Source organism: Haliaeetus leucocephalus, unplaced genomic scaffold, assembly GCF_000737465.1.
Source record: "Haliaeetus leucocephalus isolate CR32 unplaced genomic scaffold, Haliaeetus_leucocephalus-4.0 Scaffold340, whole genome shotgun sequence".
Lineage (NCBI taxonomy): Eukaryota > Metazoa > Chordata > Aves > Accipitriformes > Accipitridae > Haliaeetus > Haliaeetus leucocephalus.
Genome location: NW_010972776.1, coordinates 6,776,769 through 6,794,748, shown reverse-complemented (window position 1 = coordinate 6,794,748; position 17,980 = coordinate 6,776,769). Strand labels below are relative to the sequence as shown.

General features: G+C 35.1%; 1 protein-coding gene across 3 annotated transcripts in view; it reads right to left on the bottom strand.

Moving 5' to 3' along the window:
* Positions 1-751: 751 nt before the first annotated feature.
* The window catches only part of DIAPH2 (diaphanous-related formin 2), a 265,399-nt gene continuing 248,170 nt past the window's right edge, over positions 752-17,980 (bottom strand). For all 3 annotated transcript variants that reach the window (XM_010572431.1, XM_010572432.1, XM_010572433.1), the window contains one exon: positions 752-4,285. In XM_010572431.1, coding sequence (XP_010570733.1) covers positions 4,221-4,285 — 65 coding nt within the window. In that variant the 3' untranslated portion in view covers positions 752-4,220. The remainder of the gene's footprint in view (positions 4,286-17,980) is intronic.

Sequence of the window (17,980 nt, the reverse complement as noted above, 5' to 3'; positions counted from 1 at the left end):
CCTCAAACAGTGCTAAAAGAAGCACTACAAGAACAAATCTTTCTCCTTTAACATTCTTCTAATGACATCAGTGGGTGCTGAGTGACAGCTTGCAGGACTGCAGAATTCACAGGCTTACACAACTCCCTTTCTTGTGCACAAAAGCAATATGCGATCTGAAATAGAGACACCTGAAGCTGAGGGATTTGGCTTTATCTGCTTTGACTTTTTTAATTTATTTACATTTTGTGTGCATGCGTGGGCGTGTGTGTAGATACTGCAGAAGAGATGTAGAGGTTTCTTACAATACTTATTTTAAAATGAATAACTTGCAAATACAGTATGGCACATAAGAGGTGGGCTTTACATTGCTTTATCGCTTAGCATTTGTTATGCCTGACCTCTCAGCAATTTGAAGGCAAACATTAAAGTATAATTCAGCCAAGCCTTTGTTTAATGGATAAGAAGCAATTTACATATATAGGTAAGTTTGTTCCCACATAACTATTACCAGCTTTAAATACTTACCAGCTATATCGTTCTCAATATAGGAAGTGCTAAATTCACCCATCAAAGCAAGATTTGCCTGAGGGATGCAAAAGCCGAACATTGCAAAGTTTTCTTAATGAAAGCTATAGGAGGATTTCCAGAGCCAAACCTAAAACTCAGCCAGATTCTCAGAGTTTCGCAAACCATTTGTATATCGTGGGATGAATTTAAAGTAGGTCACTCATGAATTGTGGTTTGGGCAGAAACCATGAAAACATTATGGTTTTTACATCATTTGTCTGAGGTAGTACATATACCACACACAAAAATGCAAAAATATACAGATATTCATAACTATTTGCATATTACAGAAGGGAACTATGGGAGTGGTTGTATTTTTATCTGAATTTTCAAGAAAGAACAGATAATTTTAGATAACATTTTTCATATTGACCATGGTTGTCTAAAACCAGAACAAATTATGTAATAGTATTTCTGGGAATACTTCCTGAAGCTGTTTGTCAATGCCCTCTGAGGCACTAATTTTGTTTTGGCTTTAGCATCAGTTCATAATATGATTAACACTTAAACCAAACATCACTTATGTGCTGGGAAAGGATATTTGTTGAATCACAAACAAACATACATGACAAATTGTGTTGCGCTTTTTTCTCAGTAAACTGCATAAAACTTGAGCAAAAAATGTCTAGTGTCTTTACATTTCTGATCTGTACAGCCAGTAGTTAAGCAACAAATATGTATATTTGTATATGATTTAAACATTTCATTCCCATGTCAACTGCAAAAGTTCAATTCATTGCAAAGGTAAGATTATCTTCCTCTTAAATAAACTAAGAAATGTAAACAGTGTAACATTATAAAAAAAAATTCTCTTCAGTACTTGTAACTGGTAAAATGTGAATGCAAACAGATGTGCTGGTATATTGTTAATGTAATGTCTCAGAGGACATATAGTGAAACATAATTAGCAAGAAATTTATGTATGAACCCTCCAGCGATTTTCTTTCTGGGATTACTTTGAATACAAATATAATTTAACTGATATATTTCATTTTTTAAAATTAGAAAATAAGGCAAGTGCATTTCTGAAAAAGGTGCTACTCTTCTACACTTCTAGATAAACATGTGACACCTCTGAAAATTAGATCAATAATAAAAACATTAAAAATATCTGCAATTCAATATAGACTGAAAAACTATCAAAAGACAAAGTGACCAGCATCAATTTCAGAAAATATTTTAGACTTCATAAATACGAGCACCCTATATTTACATAAATTATCTTCTAAACTAGTTTTCCTTTGAAAGACACTTTTGTTCTAACAGATATGTCCATTAAATTATATAAATGTTCCAAATATGAAAAAAATAGTAGTAAAATAGAAGCATTGGATGGTATTGTTATTTTGGATTTGCTTTTTTTTTTTTCCCTAAGATTTGGTTCTTGAAAATCTGTAGTCAGCTTTCACAGAGCTTTAAAAAAAATATAACCCATGGAAATGAAAAACTTGTGCACTAATAAAGATTCTGTTGTGAGCTTTTGAGTTTTCACATATAAAGATTATACCAATACTTGTAAATTCCAGCAAAACGCTCATTTTAAAATTTGAATTCTAATACACTGTTGATTGTAGTACAAATTTATATAGACATTATGAACCTAATCCTTTTAAACTTGCTTCGTGCATTAAGCACATTTTTAGAACTGTAAATTGAATAGTTCCACTTTAAAAAGTTATGCTTCAATACAAGGTTGATGTTGATCTTACAGGAAAACAGGATATAATTCTTTGTATCTCTTACTGATAAACAGGGAGATAGGATCCTGTTGCATGCATTTTTTTTTTTTCCTGAAGTACCATACAACTCTTTAGTTTGTTACTAAAACCACAAAACCCCCCAAAAAGTTTAGGAAGAGTATTAGTTGACAGCACACATTTCACTAGGCTTCAGTCATATTCCTATGTTTAGAGATATAGCAATGGGCAAAGCCCCCATTTCCTTTGAAGATGATTTTTTAAAAAAAAATTATTTCAATACTAGATTGAAAAGGAGCTGCATCTTTTCTTACAATAATTGGATATTGATCGCTGTAGTTTGAAATTGTGAGAATTTATCCCAAACTAGTCAGATAGTATCTTACCAGAGAAGCAAAAAGAATCTGCTGTACAAAGATGCTTGGCTCAAGCAGTAGTGCAAAGTTACACTGCCCCAGTATCAAGCGCTCCTCTAGAGCTAGCAGTTTGTGCACAGAAAACAACGTGACACCTTACCTTCCAAATATTCTTTACATAACATTAAGAAAAAAGTTCCCCATAACACCAGGCATTAAAAGTATTCATAATAATTCATCAATCAGTGAAAAAGCAATAATAATTTGAGAACAAGTGCCATCTACTCTATAGTATCCTGGTTTTTTTAAATATCATAGCTGAGCAACATATGAGTAGTTCCACTGGAACTCCCACTTAAAATCCTCCATCCCATCCAGAGAAGCAATGAACCTTTAGTAAAAAGGATGGCGAAGACTGACCTGAACACCAGACAGACTGTACATTCAACTAGAGTCTGGGGAGAAAAGGGAACGATAGTTTCCCCTGGAGTGGCAGAACATACAGAGTGTCAGCTACTACACTGACTGCTCACCTGAGGTACTGCAGTGCAAGGGGCCTGTATGCAAAGTAGAATGGGAGGAGCTTCCCGAAAGATCAGACTGCTGCAATCATTGATCACTGCTATATAGTGCTCCAGGTAGAAAATTTGTTCTGAGCTGCTAAACCCTCAGCACTAAAATCCACCGGTAGAGATCCCGCTACATATTTTACCTGAGAACAGAGGAAAAACTCAGAGGCAGTTCTGCATAACTTCATAATGTAGCTTGTCTCTAAAAACCTACACAAAGGTATTTTTAGCATAATTAAAATAGGACAATCATATTTTCCCCCAAATATCTTTATAAAGAATATATAAGTGCATAATTAGAAAAATCCCTCCTTAGATACAGTTAAAAACATATCCTGCCCTTGATATCATTTAATTGTGGTAAAATCCTATGCTCTGTTATATTTAAATTTTTTTTAGCAGTGATAAGTAACTATACATCATCATATCACCAAAAGTGTAGATATGTGGTATGTCCTACTTGCAGCCAGAATAGCGAATCCACCAGGCTTTACATTGAGATAAGACTTTCAGCAACCTGACTGGGGCTATGCGTTGCTTTTTTATGGTTACAAAAAGATTCTGATAATGTAGACCAGCTCATCTTTGAATTTATTAACATACAATTTTATTATTTTTTCCTTTCATGTCCAAATCAGAACTGCAAATGGAATCCACAGCTGTATTCTTTCAACAAATTTGTATTTTCTTACCCATATAAAACATAACCTAGAAATCCCCAACTCCTTTCATGTAAGTTGCCAGCTTTAAAAAAACAAAAAAAAAGGGGGAGGGGGAGGTGTAGGGAAGAAAAGAAAGAACGTAAGAAAATAAGATATATATCCTACTGTTTAACACTGTTTACAGATCTTGGTAGTTGGGGTAATAAGATACAGTATGTGGATTATTTAGCAATAGCTTTTAAAATACTTAACATTTATACACCTTCTCATTTAATCAATACCAGTATTCCTTTATGATCATTGCCAATTTGTATGATAAACTCTTTTCAAAGTATATCCATTCAACTGTAAATAAAACAATTCACTAATTCTTTGGCATCAGAAGAATCATACAGCTGCTATTGTTCCATTGTGGCGAGAACGAGACCTTTCCAAAGTTGCTCGTTTGTTATCTGTAATACAAAGAGAGGAAAAAACAAATCACCATAAGATTTGAAACATGGATAATGCAATGTCAAGAGGTTTTCAAACAGCCCTGAAAATCATTTCAAATGATATGTAAATAAGTAACTAGGAGACTGGATCAGAGAAGTTTCACACTGCAGCTGCCAGACTGAGTTCAAGAGTTCTGCAATCAGCAATAAATTACTTTCTTGATCAGAGAAGCTGGGTGATAGAAGCATTAGGAGAATCCTGAAACACAGTCCCCTTGGAAACAGCACACAATAACTAAAATTCTGGATAAAAATCTTATTTTAGAAACAATTTATGCACAGAAGCTCTGGAAGAATACATTTCAAGTTTAATGAGAACATACTGACCGGTGTGGTGGTGAAAAGCCTACTAGATGCTACAAGTATAAAAGCGCTAACACTGTTCACCATAATTTGGTACAGAGTTAAAAATAGAACAGTTAAATCAGCCACTTCCTAAGCATTTCCTGATTGTGCAATGTGAACAACTTTTAGTATAAATATTACACAGTAATTATTGTAATGAATAATAAATATGTCTCTATAACAGGAAAACAATTGTGAAGTACCAGCCACATTCCTAAATGCCTTTAAAATAAAATTTTAAAGCAATGAACAGACACATGCACAAACACAAAAAGGGGCAATAAATTAACCCTCACTTAGTTTTCTGGAGGTTTTGCTCTTTTTCTAAAATGTGGCCCTTCCATGCAGTTGTTGTTTTTTTGGTGGGTTTTTTTGGTTTTTTTTTGTGACTGATTATTTTTGACCTAGCCTTTTCTGTTATCTCGTATCATATTCAAGTTGCTGCTCTTTGTTTGCATCAGTATAGTATCTACATTGCTACAGATTCAGGGTGTCCCAATATATGGCTGGAACTCCTACATAGTACTGGAATATTATAAACCAACAGTCGCTTCAGAAGGAAAAAGTCTGACAGACAAACTGCAGGCAAGCAGGTTTTCTCAGCTTTTTTTCCAAATGAGTCGATTCAGCTCTGTTTCCACAGTGCAGCATATAAAAAGGCTACGAAAGCACGTCTTACTGGTACTGCTGCGGGAGAGTGCTAAACTTGGGTCAAGGCAGAAGGTTCAAGCATAAAGCACGAGACCCCGACATGTCCGATGGGTAGAAATACATACTTTGAAAAAGCTGTTGACTGAATTCTTATGTTCCAGAGACCAGGAGAAAGGTTGGAGCAAAGACCAATCTGGGATCTCACCAATGTATATAAATACCTGAAGGGAGGGTGCAAAGAGGCTGGGGCCAGACTCTTCTCAGTGGTGCCCAGTTAGAGGACCAGAGGCAATGGGCACAGACTGAAACACGGGAGGTTACTTCTGAGCATCAGGAAACCCTTTTTTTTTGTGAGGGCGACCGAGCACTGGAATAGGCTGCCCAGGGAGGTTGTGGAGTCTCCATCCTTAGAGATATTCAACAACTGTCTAGACATGGTCCTGGATAACTGGCTCTAGGTGACCTCGCTTGAGCTGGAGGGGTGGACAAGATGACCTGCAGAGCTCCCTTCCAACCTCAACCATTTTGTGATTCTGTTCTAAGCTAACAAAGCCCGAAATGGTCCAAGCAGATTAAATAAGGTTCTGGAGAAGACAAAGAAAGTCATCTCTGTGATCTGTTTCTGGACAAAGAACAGAGGATGCCTGTGGCGACTGTATGGGCTCTGCAAAATCAACCTTCCTTTTCCCTGTTCAATGAAAATGTCTCCAACGCTATAGGGAATTAACGGCTCCTTTAGCAAGATTATTAGTTCTTTTTATAGTTCTGCCTTGCCTCCTTTTCCTAATGAATCTATCCATGCATAAAGTATTCAAATTACCCTAAGTCAATCTGTTTTGCATGGGAATAAATCTCTACACTGGTTGCAATGTCACTAGGCACTGGAAATTAAAGAACAAAAACGCTGTCTAAAACCCAAGAAGGAAAGCTGTCAACTCAAATGGGCTGCTGTTCCTCTATAACAGCAGCTAGTAAAGAGTCTAGGGATACTTGCTCTCAGTGGGGAGAATTGCCTTCACCAGTAGACTATTTCTTGATATAATGTCACAATTGTCAACTGTACAGGTTAAAAACAGATTAAGAGAGTCTAGGAACTGTTGATTTCTTCATACATGTTTTTTCAGATTTTTCTCTTTTCTGTTTTTTTTTCAACATGGTAGATGATGAAATCAACGTTTTCTGCAAATGACAGTTCAGATTCTACTGTAATTGCACAACTGAGCTGGGACTTAAAGAAAACACAAAACAAAACTGTAAAAACTAAAAGCATTATCATTTCTTTCTTCATCTAAAGACAAACAAAGTAAATTCCCAATTATTAGAAGTAATGTATTCCTTTCAATTATTTCCAGTTTTAAATGGAAGTAATTCTATTTTCTAGAGATAGGAATAAAAAATCTGGAAGATTCAAGAGAGACTAGAAAGAACCACAAGGTTCTTCTAATCAAGGAAACTGGGGTACAAAGATTCAGTTATTACCGGTGAGAAATAATGTCAGCATTTGCAAGAGATTTTTCTCTTAGCTTAGAGTGCTTTATAGTGAGTCTTACTAAAACAAAGGCAAGCATGATATAAATTACACTTTAATAACATTTTCAGCTCATTATAAAAAGGGACAGGAGGATTCGATTTAGTTACTATCAATGTGAAAGCTTGAATGTATCTGAAAGTTTTGGAAGTTGATATTTGGAGGTTGAACAAGTATTCTTGTTCTTCAGAGAGAGACCTATTTTATTCAACAGTGAATCTGCAAGCAACCTTGTGCGTGTGTGTGCGCATATTTACATCTGGTTAAAAAAAGAAGCATTAGTATGTGTACATACGTATATACATACACATAAAGAAATGACTCATTTCTTCACTAGATGTAAAATGTGCTTGTATATGTGTAAACATATTCGTTAGGTTAAAACAAAGGGTTTCATATTAGGATCTGAAACTGGATTGGGCTGGTATTTCAGTGACTCAAGCAAAAATTTTAAAAAATCATGACATTTATAACACTTTCAACATACACATTGAGTAATCTCCAACAGCTGTATTTACTTTTTTTTACATTACAGACCATATTGAATATAACACAAAGCAAGACTGGCTTATAAACATGACTATGACTATTCTAGCATAAAACCACATATACCATCAATAAATGGTAAAACTATTTACTTGTATTGAGGAGCGGTTGGGGAGGGAAAATAAAAGGCAGTAGCAGTAACCTAAGAGTACTTAAAATTAAGCCAAAAATCATTGCCAAAAGGCTCAGATGTATACTTCAGAAGCATGTAAAAATGACTAGAAAACATGATAATAGTTTCTGTGTGTATCAGTCATGCCTTCTGGGTAAACCATCTACCTATGTAGATGAAGACTTTGTTTCTCACTTAATGTCAGAAGTCCATCTCTTTAAAAAAAGTAGGGCATTTAAGAAGCATCCACAATGCTTATATTACAGACATTATAATCTATCTCAGAAATGAACACATGAACTTAAAAGTGGTCTCTCAATCACCTGAGTGGACCTTTTCTTGTAGCAATAAAAGATAGAGCAATGAAGGATTAAAACGGAAAACAAAGAATATTTTTATATCATAAAATAATCTTCATCTTTTAGCTAGCTGGATCAAATTCAAATGAAGCAAATATACAATTAAATGCTGAGAAATCAAATCAGTGGTTCCTTTTTACTATATATAAAACTGGAACGTAATCTTGACCATGCAAACTTTACGCCTCCACTGGAAGAAATATAGGGACTTTGTTATAATAACAATTACTTGCTCGAGTCTTCTTGCACTCAGTATAGTACCAAGATGGGAATAAATCTACAACATACAAGATATTTGTAGACTTGCTTTTGATACACACACATCATTCACCACGTAATATAAATCTACTGATGTAAAAAAAAAAAAAAGCAAAACCACAATAAGCTTAGTATATAAGCACAATAAATATATGCCATGAAATAAACAAAAAAATCTAAACAGTTATTTTTAGACAATTTATTTTAGTTTTATGGAATTTGACAACTTCACCCTTAAGATGATCTCCCTTATACTCTGTACGTATAAAGCAGTAGAAATTACAATCAATTAAAACCACAGTGGTAGGAGAGAGGGAAATATTTTTGCAAAAACTATACTCTGCAAAATGTATTTTCCCTTTCCTTAATGCTCCTTCATTAGTTCTGTTATTAAAAGAGAAGTCTCAACAGCTGCAACAGATTTATTAACTCAGTAGCTTGCTATCAACGTAAACCCCAGTTATATTAGGAGAAAAATAAATGGTATTTTGCAGAACTGCAATACTAAGATTGACTTCTCCATTTTGCTTTCTTCTTATCCACTCTTCCAGGTAGTAACTTTGTGCTCTCCTAATTATAAACCTTACTTTTCATGAGCAATCAATGCTAGTAATAATATAGGTGTTGTGCAATCGAACAGACTAGTCATGACACTGAGATATCTGATAATAGAAAAAGACAGGGTCTACAAAACCATACCTCAAAGGTACTCGGCTGGAATTTGTATTGCCCTGTAACAACCACAAAAAAGTTCTCTCTTTGATATGCCTTATATTAAAATTATAAATATATTATAAACTGCTACCTTGGGCTTGATTCCTTAGTCGACTAACTCTCCAGGACTAATTTTTTTTTTTTTCCCAGTCAGTTAAACCATTAAAAGTGTTTCTTTGTGCCTTAATTGCAGCAGTCAATTCAAACACTAGACTGATTTTGAAATCGTATTTCCCTGCAGACTTTCCTAGAGTGCTCATCAGAGTATCTAAGTTCCTCCCAAGTGTAAATAACTGCAGTACCCCTTGATTAGCATTAAAAAACCAGCAAGAACAAACCCCCCAAATCACACAAAACCCCGACAACACCAACAACCAACCATAACTGGCAAAGATGACTACTTTTTGCCCTTTTTTAAAAACAAAAGGTTGAAACATTAACCTACATGCAGAAGGCAAAGCACCTAAACTTATGTTGTAGGAAAATGGGCTAAAAAGAACACTGGGGTTTTCAGGAATAAATACTACCAGAACTGTTTTGCCTTCTTCAAAGACAGTGGTCACAGGACCCTCATACCTGAACAACACATATTTTAAAGAATGTCTTATTTAATAAATGCTATGTCAATCAGATTAATAGCGGCTTCAAATACTGCCAAAATGTTGAATGTGGAAAAGGGGTAGTGTACAACATTGGGTGCTCAGCTAGAAACTGTTGTGCTGGAGCACATGCTGGAGGGCATGAGCCCCAGTAAGGAGAACTCTGAAATGCTAATTTATTTACAAAAGCTCACACCATTAACTTGCACAGTCACTACATCTTTTTTTTTTTTTTTTTCCCTCCCTGCTGACTAACCACCCCAATGTGAAAGAATTAACCTTCCCATAGCTGACAATAATAAAAGGTGCTTAATTCTCAGAGAAAGAAGGTACCAGCTTGAGTTGACGTGAGAATGACCATATGAAGAAGGTAGAACACTCAATAATGAATAAAATATTTAAAATTTCATCTTTTTGAAATAATTTTGACTATGCAAAAGATGCAGAAATGCATGCTGTAAGGAATTTGTATGGCCTATGCCTTCGGGAATCAGTGAAAGCATTTACATCAAACATTTATTTATTCATTCATGTAAAATTTTGTTCACTAAGAAATCCTACTGAAACACATCTTGTTTTCATGAGCAACCCAAGGAAAAATACTCATATAGTCCCAGGTACTTCAGCAAGCACCACACACATATATAACATGGAAAACAATCAGAAGAACTAGATAATTTCCTGTAAGTATGGAACGATTACACAAAAAAATGAGTAAGCTGGTCATCTAAGAATGTTTTAAATTGATAAACTGTCACAACAGATGATAATTCCAAGGAGCAAACACTGCATCTGTGATATAGATGACATTGGCATTTCTTCTTTAGAAAAAGGTGGAAATCTGAATTGCACTTTACAAGTGTCACTTTTTTTCTGACAGAGATAACTGAATATTTTCTATATAGTGTCATTGATTAAAATTGGGACAAGTTAGAATAAATTTAAATCCCTTTAGCCTGGGTAGCCTTTACTTTTCTCCTTGAGCCATTCACGCATACAGAAAACTGAAGCCAAGTTACAACGTCATTTGATGTAACAGCATATTAGCAATTGCTTTAAAGAGCAACCCACGACAAGAATTAACTTTATTATTTTTCTTTTTTGACTGCATGCACCTTCATCATCTTAGCTTACCAACAAAGAAAGATAAATCTTTTTGGAAATTGGAATTGATAGAACATAAGACAGAAGCAGAACTGATATAGGGTAAAACAGCAGGGAAGCCCATCAATCTCCAGCACCTCTTTAACAGCTACAGCTGAACATTGTTCGCTATACCGCCTGGCCTGTACCTATGACATTATTAGAGAATACCAACTGAGAAATAAACTAGTCAAGGAAATTAAGAGCTTCAAAACTGTTCTCGGTGTCTAGAACAAAATCCTTTTGAGAGACAGCACCTTGAGAGAAAATGGCTCTCCTAACCTCAATTCTGTTAAGATTCAGTCCATCCCTGTGAGATCTGATTTCAAATTGATCTTTCAAAATGTGCGGCCTATATAAAAAAAAAACAGCAATGAGGTAAAAATCAGTTATGGGAGAAATGCAGCCAAAATAACACCTCAGAAAGAACTCTCTGAAATAGACAGCACTTTTCAAAAGATCTTTATGGCAAATAGATGAAAGAAGCAAATAAAACAGTTTTCTAACTGGGTTAAGGGAAACTGTACAGTTAATATGTTTTCTTTTAATCTTTTAAACACTCTTATTTCAACCTCAGCAGGCACCCTACACATGCCTGGCAAAATCTGAACTAGACCCTTTATAACCATCACACTGGGTCATATTACATTCATTCAGATTTGATATTTTTGTAACCAAAGATGAGAAAAGACCAAATGACACGAGATCCCTGTTCTCAGCTTTTTTTCCTAAACAGAATATCGAATCCTTGACAATCAAACTTAAATGACAGCTAAAATGGTTATTTTAGCATCAATTTCAAAGAAAACATTGAGATTTCAAGCAAACCCTGTAGCTGTGAGGTCAAATTCTATGAAGCCTGTTTTATTTTGGTTTAAGTCCAATCCCGAGCTTTCGAGGGAAAGCTGAGTGATAACCTGAGCATATATACAGTATATGTTGTTATGATGGAGAAAAAGAAACTTACCCTTAGGCCAAAGAAATAGCAGCGTTTTTTGTTGGGTTTTTTTGGTTTGGGTTTTTTTTTTTTAGCCCTCAAAACCAGATAGCACATATAAACAGCTGAAACAAGTTGATTATAAAGGCATCATCTGTTGATCTTATAATAATTTTAAAATTATGTTCTTGACTGTTTACCAATATATTGATACATAAGAAAAGCTGTTGAGGAGTAAAAAAAAAATTTTAGAAGAAATAAGGAGGAAGAAAAAGAATGGGTCTGTGTAGCTATTAAGAAGATTTCTAAGATAGGAGGAAAAAGCATTAAGGAGAACTGTAACAGATTTGAAAGGAGGTCTTTCAAGACTGAATGGTTCCTCCTCAGAAGAAAGCAGACACACACATCTCCTGAGTTATCTGCAGAAGTCAGGAGTGCCAAAATTATCATCATAACATAGTAAGCCTTAAGGTAAGATAGATTTGTATGTAGATATGTATTCTGTTTGAAAATATTTGCTTCAAAAGTGTTAGTCATTCAGATAACACACAGTTCCTTCGTTTTAAGAAGGTTTGCAGACCAGCCTAGGTGCACAATTTCTCATTTAGAACATAGGTGGATGTTGGGATTCTTTTGGATTTTTTTAACTTGCTAAATAAAAGTTGTTAATATCCAGAAGCACTGTAGTACAGAGCCAGGTCTGAATTACAGAGAGCTAAAGGATTTAAGTGCTGACACAAAGAGGTTTCACTCAGATTAAAAGGGAACAAAGACACGTCTAATCTTACTGCTGCCACTCAGACCTAGCTTGCTGGGCACTGTTAATTGTAGCCTTTGAGTTGTATGAAAATGCAGAACATCAGTAGAAAACCCATTTATTTATATTCTATGTGTCATACATAAAAATGCTTTAAAAATGAATAATGTGAGAATTTTTAATGTTAAATGGCATGTGTGATGACATTTACCAGCTCAGTGCAATCCAGCTGTGACCACAGTCAATACAGTATGGGAACACAATAAAAGTAATACTTTTGCAGCCAGAATCAAGGATGTTGACCATCTGTATCACAATTCCATTAACCAAATAAATACTTATCCTATTTAGAGCTGAACAGAATCTAACAGAGTTAAGCATTTATAGAATAAAAATGGATTTGTAAACCTTATTTTCAAGTAATCTGTTTAAAACAAATTTTACTATTGCTTACTCCAGGCCTTAAAGATTAAAACAAAACAAAACAAACAAACCACCCCCCCGGCCCAATAAGCTAAGATACCTTAAGCCTTTAAATGATTTATTTAATATTTTAATTCAACTTTGCTTTCTTTGTTAATAGTACCACTTGGGATATGCATTGAAAGCTCTTCCACAAGAGTTGCAATGGAAAAGCCTTCGTTTGAGACAACACATGCCTGCCTCAGGGGTTACAAGATAAATCAATCTATTTCTCTCCTTTCCTCCAAAGGTAATTGGCCTTTAAAATTACAGAGGAAAATAGGCCTTCATGTCAGTACAATGCAGGCACACGTACAGCCATTTTCCATTTCTTTTTCAGTTTGAATTCTCAGCTGAGAACTAAACTTATAAGGGTGGGAAAATAAAAAGATGATGAAGAGGAACGATTGCATCAGGACAAATCCTCTCCAATAACAAGCAGCACTGTGACCAGCATTCGAGTCTGGAATTTACTGAAACCTGCTATGAATAGCTGTCATTTTCCTAGTCAGTATTTTTTTATTCTTGTGATAAAATTTACTTTCATTTTTGTGACAGCCTCTACCACCAGCATTCATGGAGATCCGTCACAGAATTTAGTTAAACTGAGAAGTTATAATTATTGCTTCATTTCTCATACAACCTCACAAAGTAATACTGATTTTTACCTCATCCTTATGAAATTGCCTTTTTCAAGCAGCAATCATGGCTATGAGTACAATAGCCTACAATCCTTATGCTGTGCTACACACACAACCATTTATAAACTCAAGAGTTTCAGGCTTTGAATACTGTTAAATTGTATACAGTAAATTTTAACTTGGCTAATAAATTGTTTCAAAGCAGTGAAACTCAGACGATAGCCTTCATATTTTTCTGATCATTATTAAATGTGATTTGTAATACATTACTCATATCATACCTCCAGTAAGAAATTCTCATGCAAAAATATTTGCCAGTGCATAAGGATGAGTAATCAGGTAAACTACAACTGATACACAAAAACAACAACAAGAAAGTTGAAAAAAGTCAAAACAACTTAGTCTTTTAAAAACAGCACTAAAAATTCCCTTGAAACAGAGTATTGAAAGTGTACCACTAAACCTTTAATGTGAACTTGCTCATTGGGAGTGTGTATACAGGTGTAAAGCAATTATTAGATTTGATATCTGAATGAACTCAGGTTCCCATTAGAGCCTGAATGCTTCAGTGACCCTATTATTTTCCTTCCAATGCTCCCAGACCTGATCAACTTAATTATTCTGACTAGTGAAACATTTAGGACGCGAACGTATGATTTGTTTTAAACCAAATGAGACAACTGAAAGTACTTCATAAAATAACATGGAAAAAGAACAAGATACGTGACGTGATGTGTCAAATCCTGGAAGAAGGTCACGTCTAAGTAACAGTAACAAAGAAACAGAAAAAGAGATTCACTGCAATAAAATTACATTTATTCAGATATTTTCCCTTGAACTTCTAATTTGGAACCTTTATTGCATCTCATCTACAGTGAAAAAGGTCTATCTTATGACTAAGAAGGGTGAAACAAATTTCAGAGAATAAATAAACTACATCTGCTTCAGTAAGGAAAAAAAACGAAACCTCAAAACACAGAGAATGTGTGTCTCCTTTCATGACTACACACACACACTTCTAGCAGTTGTCCAAAAGTAAAATTAGATCCTCTAATAAAACCCATTTCATGTCACAGAGGACAGATTTGCTGACGTAAAAGATGCATTTCCCTGTTTTAATTGTACCTACCGTTTTACTGTTAAGTAAAAGTATGTGACATTGCAAAAATTGTATTCACATTTTGAACAGATTTGGTCTGATGCTAATAAACTATATTCTTCATAAACAATGTAATTTAAAATGGCTTCCAAAACGTCCTATTCCCAGCTCCCCTGTTAACACTACTGCTCTTATAATTTGTATTTGCTTTGAAAGTAAGTTGACTGTAAGGTTACGAAGAGGACAAAGCAATAGAGTAATAGGTTCGGAACTTCAAGTATACAAGCAGCCATAAAGTTAGCATCTTCTCATCTGAATGCATTTGTCCTTAAAAAGAATCAAACTGACATCAAAGTGGTCCCCTTGCCCCTTGCCTCCTTTCACTAATGATATGTAATGGCTGCTGAGCCTGCAATAAACCTGTTTATGTCCAGCTAGATTGCCATCATTTTACAATCTAATCTGATACTTTTAAGAAAGAAGAAAGTCGCGAGAGACCGGCACCAGCTTGTGCTGAAGGCATTTCTTGACATCAGCCTTCACTTCGCACTTCAAATGGAAGTATTCGATTTGACAAAACATACAGAAAGTCAAGAGAGAAGGCTCTTCACCTCTTCTCCGAAACTGCCTGATAGAAGTCAATACCAATTCCTTTACAAAGTTACAATCAAAACCTGACAGATGAAAGTCAAAGGGGAAGCTTTCTAGCTATTCCTTACAATATTTTATTAAAGAGCGGCGTAAAAACGTGTTTGCCTCAGTAGGATCACCCCCACGTCCGCTTCTCATTTTTATCCGTTAGCAGTTTAAATACTGGAAGTTACATCTCCCATGCATAGATACAGAACGTGAAAGTAATGACCTCCAAGACAGAGAATAAAGAGAAAGCTCTCTTTTCCATAAAGGAATTTCTTTCAGAACAGGAGTTGGATAACACTCCTGAAAAGCAAATACTTCCTGCTCTTTCATGTAAACTGGCTACCATAGTTTTCCTCCACACCCAGACAATGACAGCCTTAGTCAAAAGCAAACTGTTTTCCTTGTAGCCCACAAAAGTCTGTCTCCTGTTTTTTTTATGTGGCAGAAACAAATTCTCTTTTTATATATATATTAAAAAAATAACTCTGCAATAACTTGTAGTCTACATGTAAAATGAAATATTTTAAATAATACAATAAAGGCAGACTATGCATAATTATTTTTTATTAAATAAAATATCAGCATTTTTTATTCATGGCTAGGTTAACATTTACAATTCAGCATTTTGCAATATTTAAATGGAATTGAATATGCTATGAGAAAACTTAAAACTACATCACTCCTGTATGACCAGCTGGCAGAGGCTGTAGTCTTCTGTGCCCATCTGCACCTTCATGTTATAACATTAAATAAAAGCTCCTGTCTGAGCCTGGCAAGATGATCTCATCACTACCTGCTACTTCTCTACACACCCCAACTGAGACTAACTAGATACCGCACGTGACTTTTACTATAAATTATTAGCAACAAAGGCCTATGCAGGTTATGTGAATGTGAAACTGTTGCTTATTAAAAAAATTCATACAAGAAAGTAATTTAGACTATACGTGGCAGACTCAGGTAAAATATAACAACTTCTAGCAACTTAGGAGTCTAATTTCTTTCTTGGCTGAGCACAGACAACTCCGTTATGATTCAACGTGAGACCTCAGTGCTCATAGAAGGCAGAGTTTGACCCTTTACGTTCATATAAAGAATAAAAGTACAGAAGCAGTTAATGCTGTGAAAGGGCAATGAATTTTCATTAAAAACCTCAAAATAGTTTCTATTTATTATTACTTGTATCTGAGGAGTGTCACTTTCCAAGGCTTCCTGTGCTACTTTGGTAACAACTCTCCCAGTATTAGTGGAACCCCCAAATTAGCACCTGATCATTCCATAATCCAGATCTATTTTGCTTGCAAAATCTGCAAATGTATCCCTTCCCCATCAATACAGCTCCTTCTGACACAACAGCAAGGACCTCGAAGGCAGAAGGGCTGGGGTAGCATGGGATTACAGCACGTGCATCTGGTATTCAGATGGTTCCTAAGAACCCGCGAGTCTTTTAGGACTGTCCTAACGGCCCTTTTGCAAAGACTAAGGGGACAATGATGTTTGGGTGTACTATTATTGCAAGCTTTTTAAAAACAGGTTTAAAAACTCAAGGCTTTTTAAGACCATACACCAAAGTATTACTTCCAAAAGAGTCTGACTACCTAAATTAATCCCTATTTAGAAAAAAAAAAAAATGCAATTGGATAAATATGGGCACAACTGTTCCAGAAGCAAGATACCTATATACACAATAACTTCTTTCTTATGTCAAGCTTTTCTAACTTTCCCAGATGCAAAACTACAAACCCTTCCTTTACTAAACAATGAGCTGTGACAGTGCTGATAGCCTGTATTACGCATTATGAAGAGGGCCCTAAAAAAATGTTATAATCTGTATTAAAAGCGAGACCAGGTCTGGCTTGATAGACACCAAAGAACACATCCTATTAGTAACAAGAATATGTAGCAAGTTCTCAATGCAAGTTCCAGAAGTTTTAAATAAAGATTTCACTTTATTTTGAATGAAAAATACATGATACAGAGTGAAAAAGAAGTTAAGCTCTTCCAACTGACTGAGATTTCTTCATCCCACTATTTCTACCAAAAATGCTTTTGAGGTCACCAATTAACAGATGATACCTTATTACAACTCACAAGCGTTGCACTCTTTGGACAAATGTCAAAAATGGAAAACTAACTGCCATCTTTCAACCTCTCAACACCAGAGCTATAAACTTTTATGAAATTACTCACTGCTTACAAAAGGAGCTCCAGAGCAAGCAATGCCAAGGGTAACAATGATTGTCACTGGTTTTGTCAGGTAGCGATACAATCTTAATATTGCTTAGACATTTTTAAAAATATTTTGCTAAATGTTTATATGTTGTCTTTTAAGCACTTTTAGTTGAAATTAACTTACACTACAATTCAAAACTAGGTAACAGATGAACAAGTTGAACGGGAAGTATTTTTCCATGAGTTTTTAATTATTATTTTGATTCAAGAATAACTATATCCAAATGCTAATGCCAATGTTCATAGTATGAATGAACACATTTTTGCATACATGAATGCTAAGAAAGCAAAATGATAGTAATGCACTGACTGCACTAGAAAATTAGTCCTTTCTTCATAACTTCAGGCATAACCACGTTCTTTTAAGTAACATACTCATCCAAAAGGTTTCTGGCAATTGTATAAAGTCTTTTCTCCTGCAGATCTTATATAAATGTAAACAAATTTGTCTCTGCCCCTTCTGGTGTTAAACAAATTTATCTAGTTACCTAACATTAATTAAGATAATATAGGACTGCTGTTTATGGTCACCTACCTGTCTGCTGACTTCTGCCCTGCAGTCTGGCTTCTCTGCAGCGTCACTGCCCCCCTTCTCATTCACTGAAGAACTCTAGCTATACTGTGTTGGAAA